Raw genomic sequence first — 14,305 nt, 5'->3', positions numbered from 1 at the left:
AGGGCTATGGGTCAGTGAGGGACGTTGTGTCTCATAGTGGGGCCGGCTATGTGGTCCTCTCTGGACCGGCTGCTCTAATCGGGATCATCGTGACAGGTGCTTTTCATGAGTGTTTGCAGAGTTCTGGATCAGAAGGAAATGTCATAGAATCAGACAGAGCATCAGCTCCTCCTCCCCCTGCCAAAGTTCAAATTTAAAAGGAGGGCGGTACTACTAAGATGGGGTGGGGGGGGCATCGAGTTGATTCTGACTCATCTCGTGCCTATGTGGGGTTTATGAGACACTAAATCTCCAGACGTGCAGATTGAAAATCTCCCTCGGAGCAGCTGCTAGAATTGAACCCCAGACCCTGTGGTTATCAGCCCAGCACTTTACCACTGTGCAACCAGGTCTCAGGCATTGCTGAGCGAGTTTTGTATTAGGATGTTCAAGTGGAGAAACTGAGGCTTGGCTTCAAGCTCAGCCTCATTCAAGACAGATTCAGAATTGGAAGCAGGCTCTGCCAGCCCCCAGCATCCCCCGATGCTGCCAAGGTCCCCACTCTCTCCAGGTCTCGCTGCCTCACATCTGCTGGTTCCTGTTGGGCCCGTGGGGAGGGAGATCGCAGCCATCCCAGGAGATGCTTTCTTTCAGGGAAACTGGCTGTTCTTCCTTTTAAGATGAAACCCAGTCGAGTTTCAGAGAGGTTTTCAAAGAGTCCTTACATTTGGTACTTAAACTAATTATAGTTGCCTTTTTCAAATGTCCAAATTAAAAATAGACAGCTAAAAGAGAGCGCAGGACACAGCCCAGTGTCTCTAGCCCTGTTCAAGGTTTCCTAGAATCAGCCTCCTCTGACCTAATTTATACTTTGGGGAGATCAAAGGGAGATGAAGGGAGTTGGAGGCTAGGGCTGGGGGTAGAGCTAGGACTCTTCCCGGTAACAGATGGCGAACCTGGATCTGGTGTTCTGTAATTAAGAGGAGCTGTACACTGATGAAAGATGTTAGATTATAGTCATTCCCTCGTAGCACAGAGCTGGGGGGGTCTCAAGTGTGGTCTGTAGACCAGCGGCATCAGCACCACTGGGGAACTTGCTAGAGATGCAAAATCTCAGCCCCCAACCCCAGCCTTCTTAACCAGAAATAGGGGCCCGAGAGTGGGGCCCAGCCAACAGTTTCAACAAGCCCTTAGTGCTGAGTGCTGCAGACTTAGGTATGGGCTGCTGACCGCAAGGTCGATGGTTCAAACCCACCAACCACTCTGGGGAAGAAGGATGAGGCTGTCTGATCGCAGCCCAACACACAGCCTCAGGAACCCTATCGAGGGTCACTATGAGCCAGAATCCACTTGATGGCAGTGGGTTTTGGCTACGTGAGTTAACTGCAGACTAGGATTTGAGAGTCACACTGGCTTTGAACATTAATAATACCTGGGGATTGGGAGGCCATGAGTCAGCATTGACTCCGGAGTCACTAACAATAAGCCATGCCAAGGGAGAAATTGGGGCTGGTGTGCAAATACGTGTGTATGATTGGGAGTAGGGGGGGGGGCCTGCTAACTATAAACTCTATTTTTTTCAGGATTTTTGGGTGTCTCTGGAAAAGTCCCAATGAGTCCTTTAAATGAGATATTGTGTGGGCAAGTGTAAGTGCCGAGATATTCCACAGATAGTATGTCCCCAGTCTCTAGACGCTCCAGGACGGGTTTGGGCAAATGGTTGGTCACGTGCTTGGTAACCAGAAGGTTGGTGGTTGGAATCTGCCCAGAGGTGCCTCTGAAGACAGGCCTGGCTGTCTCTTCCCCAGAGATAACCCACAGCCTTGAGACGCACAGCTCTCCTCTGACACTGCTGGGGTTGCCAAGAATCGAAATCGAGTCAGGGGCAACTGCTTTTGTTTTGTTTTAGTTTGGTTTGTTTCAGAGCAATGCTGAATCCCAGAATCTCCATCCTTGAGGGAGACTTCTGCGTCTTTTAACATCTTGTCATTGTCTGGCCCCCAAAAGTTTGAATGCTTCTCCTTCTTAGATAACAGAAACGAAGAGATTGGATAACAGTCCCTTTTATTCCTGCTGCTAATAAGCCTATAGCCAAATTAACCAAATGAGATGCTTAATCACAGCCCTGGTAGTTAGAGAGAGCGAGAGAGGCAGTGAAGGAGGAAAGAGATTGGTTTCATAGCTCAGATAATTATCAGATCCACATGCCCCTGCTTAGCAACACTGATACAACTTGGCTTTTAGAAAACAGGGCTTCTAACTGGGTTCCATCTGGCTTGACCCCTGCCAAGAATTTGCCTTCTTTCCACCCCAGCTAGACTGAATCACGAGGGGATGTGCGAAAGACAAATTCTCAGGGGCGGGTACCAAATTAGAATCAACCCGTCCGAGCCTGGGCAGCATTCCTCTCTTCCTTCTAACCCTCCCAGGACTCCCCTTGTTGGATGTCTTAAACCAGGGCCCAGGAAGTCTGCAGACATACTCCCAGGAGTGTGACGCTCCATATGAGAGTTTTGTTGATTGTTAATTAAGGAGCCCTGATGTTATAGTGGGTTCCATATGTGTTGGTCTATTAACCTCAAGGACAGCAGTTTGAACCCACCAGCCTCTCCTTGGAGGAGCCATGAGGCTTTCTGCTCCCCTAAAGATTTAACAGCCTCAAAAGCCCACAGAGGCAGTTCTACTCTATCCTATAGGGTAACTATGAATCAGGATGGACTCGAAGCCTTTTCAACGATTGAAAGGTTGCATGTGAAACAAGAGGAGGTGATTGTGAAGAATGTGTTGTGAGCCAGGGGTAGGTTTGATTGTTTCCAAGTGGGGGAAAATGTGTTGTTATGTGCAATTGACTTGGTTCCAGCTTGCAATGACTCTGTACCGCGGACAGGACCATGCTGGCCCTGTGCCACCTCACCTTTATTGCTATGCCTGAGCCGTTGTGGCAACCTCTCTGCCAGTCCATCTTGCCAAGAGTCTTCCCCTTTTGCTCTGCCCTTCTCCTTTACCAAGCACGATGTCCTTCTCTGGGACTAATCCCTCCTAATAACGTGGCTAACGTTCCAGAGACAAAATCTCACCATCCGTGCTTTTAAGGAGCCCCTGTCTGTACGTCTCCTGAGACCGACTTGTGCAGCCTGTGGACTATTCACTATTCTTTGCCGACACCATGACCCAAAGGCAACGCTGCTTCTTCAGTCAACCTTATTCCTGCCGACCTTTCGTATGCATCTGAGGGGGCTGAAAATACCACGGATACTCCAGGGTACTTAAGCCCCCAAAGTGACATCTTTGCTTGTTAACACTTTAAAGAGATCTTTTGCAGCTGATTTGCCCCGTGTAGCCTGTCAGCTGCTGGATTGCCTGCTGCTTCTAGGAGCAGTGATGGAGTATCCAAGTGAAAATGAGATCCTTGACAACTTCAAGCCTTTCTCCGTTTATCCTGATGCTGCCCTTGTGAGGGGTTTTGTTTTCTTTGTGGCGGTGTATATAATCCATATATTGAAGGCTGTAGGATCTGCCATCTTCTCCAGCAAGTGCTTCAAGTCCTCCTCACTTTCAGCAAGTAAAGTTGTGCCATCTGCATACCGCAGGTTGTTAACAAGCCTTCCTCCAGTCCTGACGCAGCGTTCTTATCTGGTCCGGCTTCTCAGATATTTGCTCAGGATACAGATTGAATAAGTATGGTGAGAGAATGCACACTTTCCCTGACTTTAAGCCATGTGGCGTCTCCTTGTTCTGCTCCAAGGGTGATTCTGTGTAAGCACAATTAAATGTTCTGGGAATCCCCACTCTTCACAGTGTGGTCCATGGTTTGTTCTGACCCACGCAGTTGACAGCCTTTGCATAAACAATAAAACACAAGTAAACCTCTTTCGGGTCTTCTTTGCTTTCAGCCAAGAGCCACATGACATCAGCAACGGTCCGCCTCACCCCATATCCTCTTTGGAATTCACTTTGAATTTCTGGCAGTTCCCAAATGCTGCAGCCATTTAAACAATGTCTTTTTTCAACAAGATTTCTACTTGCATGATAGAAATGCTGCTGTTCGATCATTTCCACATTCTGTTGTGTCCCCTCTCTGTGGAGTGGGTACAAAGAGGCAGTTGGTTAGCCAGGTCGCTGTCTTCCGGATGTCTGCGCATAGATGAGTGTCTGCCTCCAGCGTAGCGTCCGTGCGTTGGAACATTCCGATCGGTTGTCTGTCCATTCCCGAGCGTCGTTTGTTGTCCATGCTTTCGGTGCGTCCGGACCTCTTCCTTTGTTCCGTTGGTTTTTGCTCAGAGGCTGTCTCCTGAAATGGCTGAGCCTCAACCAGTTACTGTGGATGCAGCGATGCGGTGCGTTCCCTCCACCTTCATGTTCATTGACTCGTTTCTTTAAACAGTTTTACTGGCAAACAATTCGTCTGTCACACAGTCCCACAGTGCCATCACCTTCACCAGAGGGGTGCAACCATCACCACACTATCGATTCCAGACTATGTCTGCTTCCTGGTACTCGTTTTTTAGCTCCCCATTTCCCACCCACCACCCCGGCCAGGTCCCTTTGAAACTATTCATCCAGTTGTTGTCTCTTATCGGAATGAAACAGAGAAAAGCCTTGGTCGGAGACAAAATCGAAACTATTAAAAACTGGAACAACTATACATTGGATCAGATACTATCTTCTTTTGTTGCTTCTTCCTGCATCTTTCTGTCTTTTTTGCCCATAGAATCCTCCACCTACCGCAACTCAAGGCCTGACTTGTTCTCCCCTCAGCTCCTTCGGCTTGAGGAATGGCCGGCAGTTTCCCTCCCTGCGGTTCTCTGATTCCAGGTCTCTGCACCTTCCCATAAGCACTCAGGGGCAAACCCCTTTGCCTATACCTCAGCCAGTCATTGCCCAGAGACTGCCATCCCAGCACCTCGCCAGCAGCCATCATGTTCATGCCATGAACTTGAACGCCTGCCTTTGTTTTGCTCTCCTAACTGCTCGTTGTTTCTTTGATGCATATGGAAGCAACATTGTACTTTAAATGACTCCAACTGGCCCTGGAGTTATTGTATACTAGGAAGTTCAGAGCGAATGGAAATCTTTTCCACCAGAACTCCACACTGCTCAGGAGAAGGCCTGTGCTTAGGATGGGGGTGGGGTGGGGGTGTGTGTGAAGGGGTGGCAGCAGGGAGGGTGCTGTCTCAGGCTTGAGGAGCATTCCCTTGGCCTATGTCCCAGAACCCCCGGAAGGGACCCCACAAGGCCTGGATGCAGCAGGTGCACCCTTTGCTCCCTAAGCGGGAGGAGGACATGGAAGGGAGAGAAACCTCAGAGGCCGCATTCCAGAGCCCCGCCCAGTTCTCTTCTGCCTCTGCAATTGGACATCACTGTCATATCATTTCCACTTTCCCCGGCTTTGTGGTCTAGAATGTAACATGAACTGATATGCTACCTCCCCCAGGGGATGTAGCTGGCTGGGAAATTGTCTCCAACTAAAAAGGGGCATATAGGTGTATATATAATGATGCTCCCCTTTTTCCTCCGCTCATCGTAGTCAGGCACCACCTTCGGAATTGTCCTCGCAGACTCAACTGGGCAAAACTGATGGCCCTCTTTTTCCTCATTTGCCCTGCCAGCCCCTCTGGCACACCTCTTTGGTCTTGATTTTAATGGCATTGTTTATGGCCCCAGAGGTCCCGGATGCTCCTCTGAAGGTGATGAATGCATCAGCTAAGAAGTCAGCAACTGCAAGGTCAGGGTTTCCCTATTCAGAATCAATATTAATGGGATTCAGTGACCTCGGGTTGGCCTGCAGCAACATTATAGAGCAGATGGGATTTGTCTCCGAGCCTCCTCGCTGCTGCTCTGAGTGCTTGTTCTTCTGTGAGGAAAGAATGCACTCACACTAACCACCCACTTGTCCAAATATGTGAGGGCTGCTCTGGTCAGTTGAGGGTCCAAGATGGCCTCACCCGCATGTCTGGCCCTTGGTGCTGGGGTCCATCTGGGTGCCTCCATCCTCTCATTCATGCTGCGATTATTGTTAGCTGCTCCCAACCTGGCCCTTACTCACAGCGACTCCACGCACAATGAGATTGGACCATTGCTTTCACTGGCTGGTTTGGGGGGACGTTGTGGATTACTGGGCCTTTCTTCCTCCTCTTTGTCTAGAAACAGCTGAAATGGATCCAGCATCATGAGCAACGGAAACCTCCACTGGTAGTTGTGCTTGAGGTGCATTGGCTGGGACTCGAACCCGGGTCCCTGCTTGGAAGGCAAGAATTCTATCCCCGAACCACCACTGCTTTGTAAGAGATCGATCAGATGCCAGGCCTCAGGGCTTTCTCCTTCCTGCTTCCGTTGAAAAGGCAGGATGGCTAGGCGTCAAGAGAGTGGACAGTGGGCGCTTTGGGGCCATGCAGCCCGAGTCTGAATGAGGGCTCTGCCCTCTTCCTGTGTGTTCTCAAGCTGGCAACTTGCCCTCGCTGAGCCTCAGTTCCCTCTTTGTTCTTTCCTTTTAATGGCTGTACCCCCAAAGCCCAGCAGCACGTGACCTGGCTCGGGGGAAAGTATTTAATATGGTTAAATAAATCAGTGGCTGTTAAGGTTGTTGGAATGAGAAAAAAAAGTGTGTGTGTGTGTGTGTGTGTGTAGAGAGAGAGAGAGAATGTTGACTGCATCAGGAAAAAGAATTCCTTCTAGAGTACTCAACTTTATATATGTGTGTGTATTCATATATGTAAATTATGAATTTAAATATATTACATTGTGTGCTTCTATCAAATAGGCATACATATGTAGAGAAAGCTTCTAGTAAAATGCCTGGCCTGTAGAGAAGCAATTGATAAATGGTTTATAGTGGCCTTTTCTCAAAGGAAGTGGGTCGAAGAGCGAACACATTTGAGGCAGTGGACAGAGAGTTCGAGGTGGCAACATAAGCCGTGTAGACTGTCGGTGGCCCGTGTCTGCCGGTGGGGTCCCCCACGTGCTGAGTTTTCTCCCTCTTGTGTCCCCTCTGCAGCTGGAGCTCTCCAACACGGCCATCTTGCACCAGATGCGGCGGGACCAGGTCACCGACACGTGCAGGGCCAACAGCGCCCTGAGCCGCAAGCGCCGGGTCCTGACCCCCAACGACCTGAAGCACCTGGTGGTGGACGAGGACCACGAGCTCATCTACTGCTACGTGCCCAAGGTGGCGTGCACCAACTGGAAGCGGCTCATGATGGTCCTGACGGGCCGGGGCAAGTACAGCGACCCCATGGAGATCCCGGCCAACGAGGCCCACGTCTCGGCCAACCTGAAGACCCTGAACCAGTACAGCATCCCCGAAATCAACCACCGCTTGAAAAGCTACATGAAGTTCCTGTTCGTGCGCGAGCCCTTCGAGAGGCTGGTGTCGGCCTACCGCAACAAGTTCACCCAGAAGTACAACATCTCCTTCCACAAGCGCTACGGCACCAAGATCATCAAGCGCCAGCGCAAGAACGCCACCCAGGAGGCACTGCGCAGGGGGGACGATGTCAAGTTCGAGGAGTTCGTGGCCTATCTCATCGACCCGCACACCCAGCGGGAGGAGCCCTTCAACGAGCACTGGCAGACCGTGCACTCGCTGTGCCACCCATGCCACATCCATTACGACCTCGTGGGCAAGTACGAGACGCTGGAGGAGGACTCGAACTATATCCTGCAGCTGGCGGGCGTGGGCAGCTACCTGAAGTTCCCCACCTACGCCAAGTCCACGCGAACTACTGACGAAATGACCACGGACTTCTTCCACAACATCAGCGCCGAGCACCAGACGCGGCTCTACGAGGTCTACAAACTCGATTTTCTCATGTTCAATTACTCAGTGCCAAGCTACCTGAAATTGGAATAACGGGGGCGGGGCGCCGCTGGGGAGAGGGAGAGAGAAGCGTGCTGGTTGTTTTTTTTTTTGGGGGGGGGCGGGATTGTTTCTGTTTTTAATTTAAGAGTTCTATGTGTCAAAAGAAATATATGGATAGTGGGTTATTTTGTAAATTAATATTTCTCTGGGGTTGATGCTGCGAGCAGCATGGTGAGAATTATTTAAAAAAAAAAAAAAACCAACAAAAAAAACCCTGAAGTTGCGAAGGACCGCTGTCTTTGCAGGGGACTGGGGTGGCCGTCCTGGGTCCCCGAGATGTCCTGAGTTCTGGAGAACTCTGACTTGTGCATTCCATACATGCTAATGGATATTATTTATAGTTATTTAAACACGGTCTCCTTAGAGTTGTTTGGGCGGCAGCAGTAGCCTCAGGTCTTCCCAGAAGGGAGCTTGGTGGTGGTGTATGTTGAGGGCTAGGGTGCATGGAGGGGCAGCACACAGAGCCTGGTGTGCTACGGCCCCAGGGGCGGAGTATTGATGCCCCGGCCCGTTTTTGAACTCCCAATAGAAGTCAATCCCCAAGAAGCACCTTTGCCAGGGATTCACTCAAAACCAATTTCATTCAACCCGAAAGCCCCTTGCAACTAGAGAAATGTGATGTCTTGTCTTTTCTTTCTTTTAAACCCAGAGAGAGAGAAAGCTGGTGGTAGCATTTCCTTCTTTCACCAGAATGATGCTCCGCCCCCCCCCTCAACATTTTGCTAACTGGCAGGGCCAGTTGAGGTGAAGGTCGCTGTGGCCATCGCTTTATACCCAACACGTATTTATTGAGCACCTACTCTGCGTTGGGCGCCGGGATGCAGCTTTGGACGAGACCCAGAGCCTCCACCCTCAAGAAGCTTTTCCATGGGACACAGAGCATCCGACTGGGCCGCTAATGAACCTCTGACGTTTGTGGACTCCACGTGAGCTGTGGGTTATTGGAGTCACCTCCGAAGGTCCATGACCCCTAAAAAGGTGCAGGTTTTTTTAATGGCACACATCTGAAACCCACATGCTTAGAGCAGACCACTTAACTTGGTGGGTGCTCCAAGCTCATATTCCAACACAAAAGAGGACCGTGCTCTCTCCGCCCCCCAATTTTTTTCCTCTGACATGCTCCTGTTTAAAAGTATTGGGAGTATCTGCCTGTAAGTCCCAGAAAGGATCTGCCAGGCTCCATGTGGCAGAGTTCTGGGACTAATTAGTCATGTCTGCCATGGGAGAAGGGAGAGGAATGGGTCTGTTTGCAGCTGGTATCTCCAGCCCAGCATCCACATCCCGGGTAGAAAAGTAATGTTTTTCTACTCCTTGCCACAGCAAGGTTCATCCCTGTCTAATGTAGGTACCCCTCGTGAAGGTCAAGGATGGGCTCTCTGTGCACATGCTCACACATGCACGGCCTCCCAAGCCCACCAAAGGCCAAGAGACCAACTGCACCACTACTACAGCTGCAATGCATGAGTGGCAAGGATGACTTGTGGGGCCCCTGTCCATCCTGGAGACCGATGCTTCCAACTTCCCATTTCTCGTTCATTGCCAACTACACAAACATTTCCCATGGCCCAAGGCTGGCTATTTCCCACAACTCTCAGTGGAAGTTTGAGCCTCATCCCTTTTACTGCTAGTGAATGAATTGGTAGCAGATACTGTATATAATGATGATGATGATGATAATAATATTTCTAATAATAGGGGGTAGGGTGGGGTGGGATATGGGTATGTTTTGCTTACTGTTTTATTTTTTTTTTATTCCATCTGTTTAGAGAAGAGGCGAGAAGAATATTCTAAACAACCAAAAAAGAAAAAGAAAAACACCCAAATAATTTATTCACAGAAAGCTAGTAGAATTGTATTGTAAAACTCACACAGCAATCTCAATGAGCAGCAGCTGCAGCATCGCACCAAGGAAATTTTATTTAGTGTGCACGAGGTGTGCACCAGGGAGTATAGTGGAAGCTATTTATAAAACACCGCAGCCCTTCTTCCAAGCTCTCTCTCCCCTTGGTGAAGGACAGGGTGACCCTAACCTTGATGGGTAGAGATTGATGTAACGTTGTTGGACTAAATAGTGTCAGACTACAGGCTGTCTCTGGGATTGGGATTCTGGCCTCATTTCCAGGCAGGGGATTGCTGTTCTCACAGAAGGTCCACAGGCTCTTGGGAAGCCGTGTTGAACTGGGTTCCCTCATCCATGCCTTTTCAGAGCCTTGAATGTGCCCTGTGCAGAGGGAGCCCCGAGGAGTGTCACTGAGTCATGAGGGCCACCTGACAGTCTACAGCTAGGATATAGTACTGTGCAGGTCATCTCTCAGAGCCAGCGCTCCTCGGAGTATACTTTGGTTGGTTCAGCACATCCTGGGTTTGGGTGTGGTTTAAGAAAGCCCTGGTAGTGGAGTAGGCAAAGCCTTGGGCTGCTGACTGAAAGGTCAGCAGTTCCAATCGAGCAGCCATGCCTCAGGACAAAGACGAGGCTTTCTGCTCTCAGGAAGGCCGACAGCCTCGGACACCCAAAGGGGCAGTTCCATGGTCAGATGGGGTCTCTGTAAGTCAGAATTGACTCGGTGGCCGTGGGTTTGGGTTTTTGTCAGTGGTGGTTTTTGAGTCTGGTTTTCTTTTGAAGTGTTCGAGGATAAAAACTGCCTCCCTGCTGCCCCCCTTGCAAAAGGAAAACAGAACACAGCAACAGAGGTCCGTCCTCAAAGGCATCCCGTTGTCACTCAGTGCCTGGATACTGCCATGGGCCACCAGGCCATCCCTGCCCCCACCGAGCGGATGCCAGTCTTGGGTGGTGTGGACAGAAGGGAGGGAGCAAGGGGTCTCAGGCCTCAGAGTGGCCCCCTACTCCTCCCAGCCTTAACAGATGCTCCCTGGGGACAGAGTGACTTCAGCTCTGGACAAATGCGTCTCCAGTCCCTCGGTTTGGAAACCGCTCACTGTGCTTTCTTTGCTTTTTCAATGGGCATTCACGAAGGCTTCCCTTTCGCATGCCCGCACCCTCTCTGCGCTCAGCATGGCGTGCACGTCCTTCCTCTGCGGTGTCTCCTCTCGCTAAGTGAGGAAGATCGCCCTTCGGGAGGCTCGCCATCAGCAGGTGTCAGAAAAGAGAGACTCTCTCGTGTTGTTTGGCGTTCACATTTTGTTTTCTAATGGCATATAAATGCTTTTTTTTAAATGCTCTCGAGTGAGTTATAGAATCTAGAAAGTATGCTGTACCCTTGGTTTTAAAAAAAATGCATTGTTTGGAAATGTGCCTGGAAAACAAAAGTTGGAATTATTAAAAAAAAAAAAAAGTTTGGAAACAGTCTGACGTGCATAACTGAAGAAAAGTCCAGGCAGGTGGCCTCAAAGGTGCAGCTGTGTTCGCCAAACCAGGTGCACTCAAGGTAGTGCAAAGTCAGGTAGTCAGGGGATCAGGCCTGCTTCCTTTGCCCCTTTGGTGGGAAAAGTCTTACGAGGTGCAAGGTTTGATTGGCTGCAGCTTCACCACCACCTGCTCCCTCCCCTGCCACCCCCATCAGCTCTCCCCAGCTGGTCTGGGAAGAAGGGCAGCCCTGGACTGAGGGTCCCTTGAAGGGAGCGTTCATTCTTTCTGCCCACAAGGCCAGCTTCGCCATCCTGCCTGCCCTGCATCCAAGCACTGCTGATGAGCAGGGAGCAGTGGAAACGGCAGCCGGACCTCCTTCCCAGGGGCCAAGGCCTGGAAGTGCAAGGGTACAACCCCAGGCCTGAAGCTTCACAATCCCAGCTCCCAGCATGCTTAGAGGGCGGGGCCTTGGGGTGCACTGAGACAGTGCTGGCAAAAGTCCCTGTTCTACCCGTGAAGGAAGCGAAGACCCTTTTAGTATCCCTGGTGGGTAGATGTCCTGAGCTCGTCTCTTTGCCCGGCCCCAGCACGCATGGCATGCAGGCACGCAACCTAAACTGCCCCGCTCTGCAATCAGGTGGTCCAAACCACTTCTTTGTACCCCTCGTAGGTCAGCAGGACTGACCCCTTCACCACCAATTGAAGCCCATCAACAAGCAACAGAACTTTCTAGAACCAGCTTGACCCTGGGCCATTAACAGGCACATTTCAACCTGCGAACTTTTTCATCAGGTACAGAAGGACATGCTCTGTGTGGCATAGTTGACATTTCATTTGACACTTTTGTGAAGTATGCTTTTTTGAAAATTTTTCTTTCCACACATTTGTATGCAGTAGAGGGCTCGTTGTCGAAAACTCTCCCTGTGTCATACTGTACCGTGAAAGCTGGATTCCACACGGCCAACAACAGCGTGGCACGTTCACAAACCTTCCTCCAGGAAAAGCCATCCACGCCGGATTATTTTTCTAAGTAACTTCAATTAAATTGAAGGAAGAAAAAAAAAAAGAAGCTTCTCTCTGTCTGGTTTGTTCATGGCTCGTTGACAGAAGACTGTAGGGATGGGGGTGGGCTGGGTTGATCAGCATGTGGGGGGCCCTGCTCATGTGTATCCGAGGAGGAACACGGGCCCCGCCCCCCATGGGCACATTCAGCCGTGGTCAAGACTTCCCTAGACCCTTTCTGTTTATTGGAAGAATGAAAGCTCCCTTCATTCTGTTTTGTCTAGAGACTATTTATGGAGCGGTGTGACACCAGTCACCGCCCCCATGATCATGTCACGTTACCGCTCATTACAAACAAGGAAGCGGAGTGTCTAGTGGGTGAAATGGCCGAGTAGCAGAGCCAGTATTCAAACACAAGCTGAGGTGTGTGGCCTTAGAACCCCATGCTTTTTTGCAGTAAATGACATACTTCATGACTGTCCTGGCCCTCAAACCAAACCTTTCTGCCATTAAGTCAATTCCAACTCATAGCCACCCTCTAGGACAGGGTAGAACCATCCCTGGGGGGTTCTGAGACTAACTCTTGACAGTAGTAGAAAGCCTCACCTTTCTCTCCTGGAGCGGCTGGTGATTTTGAACTGCTGACCTTGTGGTTAGCAGTCTAAGGTATCACCCACTATGCTATTAGAGCTCCTAGCATCCATGGCCCTATTGCTGAGAGCTGCAGACATGAACTTCCAGACCCAATTTTCCAGTTCCTAATCCATGCTTTCTGGTGCCCCGAAGAGTTTCCTTCAACACCAGTGAGCGACATTTTTTCTTATTGGTTTCTGATTTACCAAAGAAGAAATCATGCTCAAAAGACATTTCTCTATTGTATTCTAATCCTTTTTTTAAAAAATACCCTCTAAATATTTTAACACTAGAACAGTGGATTTGAAAATATATCCCATGTTTCATCTATGCCAATACAGTTCATAATGTGTCCACTCACCACTGGCAACCTGGCTGGTTCCCATTGACGGAAGGCCTCCTTCGCATGGACCTTGCTCCAGTCCCGGGTGAGAAGAGCCCAGGCCATGGAGTTCAGTTGACTGAAATTTTCTTTTTAATGTGGGAGATGGATGTAGCTTTGTCATGTCCTCTCTCTGGTTTGTGTGGGGCATCGTAGTATGTCAGTGAGAAACAAGCTCGAACCAGTAAACCTGAGACCAAGAGAGAAACGGCTTCTGTCAAGTGGCCAGCTAATTCACAGGGACTTCCTGTAGGGCCACAATGCCTTCATCCTGACCGCAGGAACGACAGACACCCGGGACCCTTTGGCCTAGAACATTGCTGGGGTCAGGCTGGTGAGAGATGATCATTCACCTGCCACCACGCGAACCAAATCAGGACCAGGCGAAGTCATTTGTGTAAAATGACAAAGTGCCATTCATGTCAGAAGAGCTGTCCTTTCCCAAGTTAGGTCTTTTCTACATTTGGGGGCAGCGGAAGGAGAACAATTGCCCTTTACAAAAGTAGATTTTCCTTGATAGCGGAAAATAAATAAAAATGTTGGTGTGTTAGTCAGGGTACATTAGAGAAACAAATCCACAGAAACTCGTGTATGAGAGAGTTTTATGTAAAGGTTAAGTGTGCATCAAGAAAATATGCCAACCCAGTGCCGCACAAGTCCAGCATTAACCCATATGTCCGACACACCAATTCACAAAGTCCTCCATCTCACAACACACACACTATGATGCCGACTGCAGGAGGAAAGCCGAGTCAGTGAATGTGTAAACACCTCAGCGCTGGCAGGGGTCTCCACACGGCTGCTTGAGCACCCAGGGCTGCATCGGAGTAGGTCCATGCGTAAGGTGACCAGACGCCCTGCTTTTGGTGGGACAGTCCTTTGGAAAGAATGCACGACAAGCTAGGGAATGGTCTATTTGGTCCATATAGACCAAATTTTAAATCAAGAAACACCCCCCACCCCATCAATGGTGTCCTGCTTTAAATCTGGTCACTTTATCCATGCGACTTCTCCTTGGGGATGTCTTGCAGAAAGTCAGCCTTGCCAGCTAAAGCAGGGAACTGGCTAAGGCAGCTGCACCTGGTGCGACCATCACAAAGCAAGAGACCCGAGAACTCTAAAGGCAAGGCTCACCGAGCCATTT

General features: G+C 49.9%; 1 protein-coding gene across 2 annotated transcripts in view; it reads left to right on the top strand.

Annotated features, from left to right (window-relative positions):
* Window positions 1-7,866, top strand: part of CHST11 (carbohydrate sulfotransferase 11) — a 282,576-nt gene extending 274,710 nt beyond the window's left edge. For both annotated transcript variants that reach the window (XM_004700339.2, XM_004700340.2), the window contains exon 3: window positions 6,974-7,866. In XM_004700339.2, coding sequence (XP_004700396.1) covers window positions 6,974-7,828 — 855 coding nt within the window. In that variant the 3' untranslated portion in view covers window positions 7,829-7,866. The remainder of the gene's footprint in view (window positions 1-6,973) is intronic.
* Window positions 7,867-14,305: the final 6,439 nt, after the last annotated feature.

The sequence above is a fragment of the Echinops telfairi genome, unplaced genomic scaffold (assembly GCF_000313985.2).
Source record: "Echinops telfairi isolate 266 unplaced genomic scaffold, ASM31398v2 ScPeMD7_2;HRSCAF=8, whole genome shotgun sequence".
Taxonomy (NCBI): Eukaryota; Metazoa; Chordata; class Mammalia; order Afrosoricida; family Tenrecidae; genus Echinops; species Echinops telfairi.
Note: the sequence above shows the minus strand (reverse complement) of the source record. Positions and strands in the feature narration are given on the sequence as shown.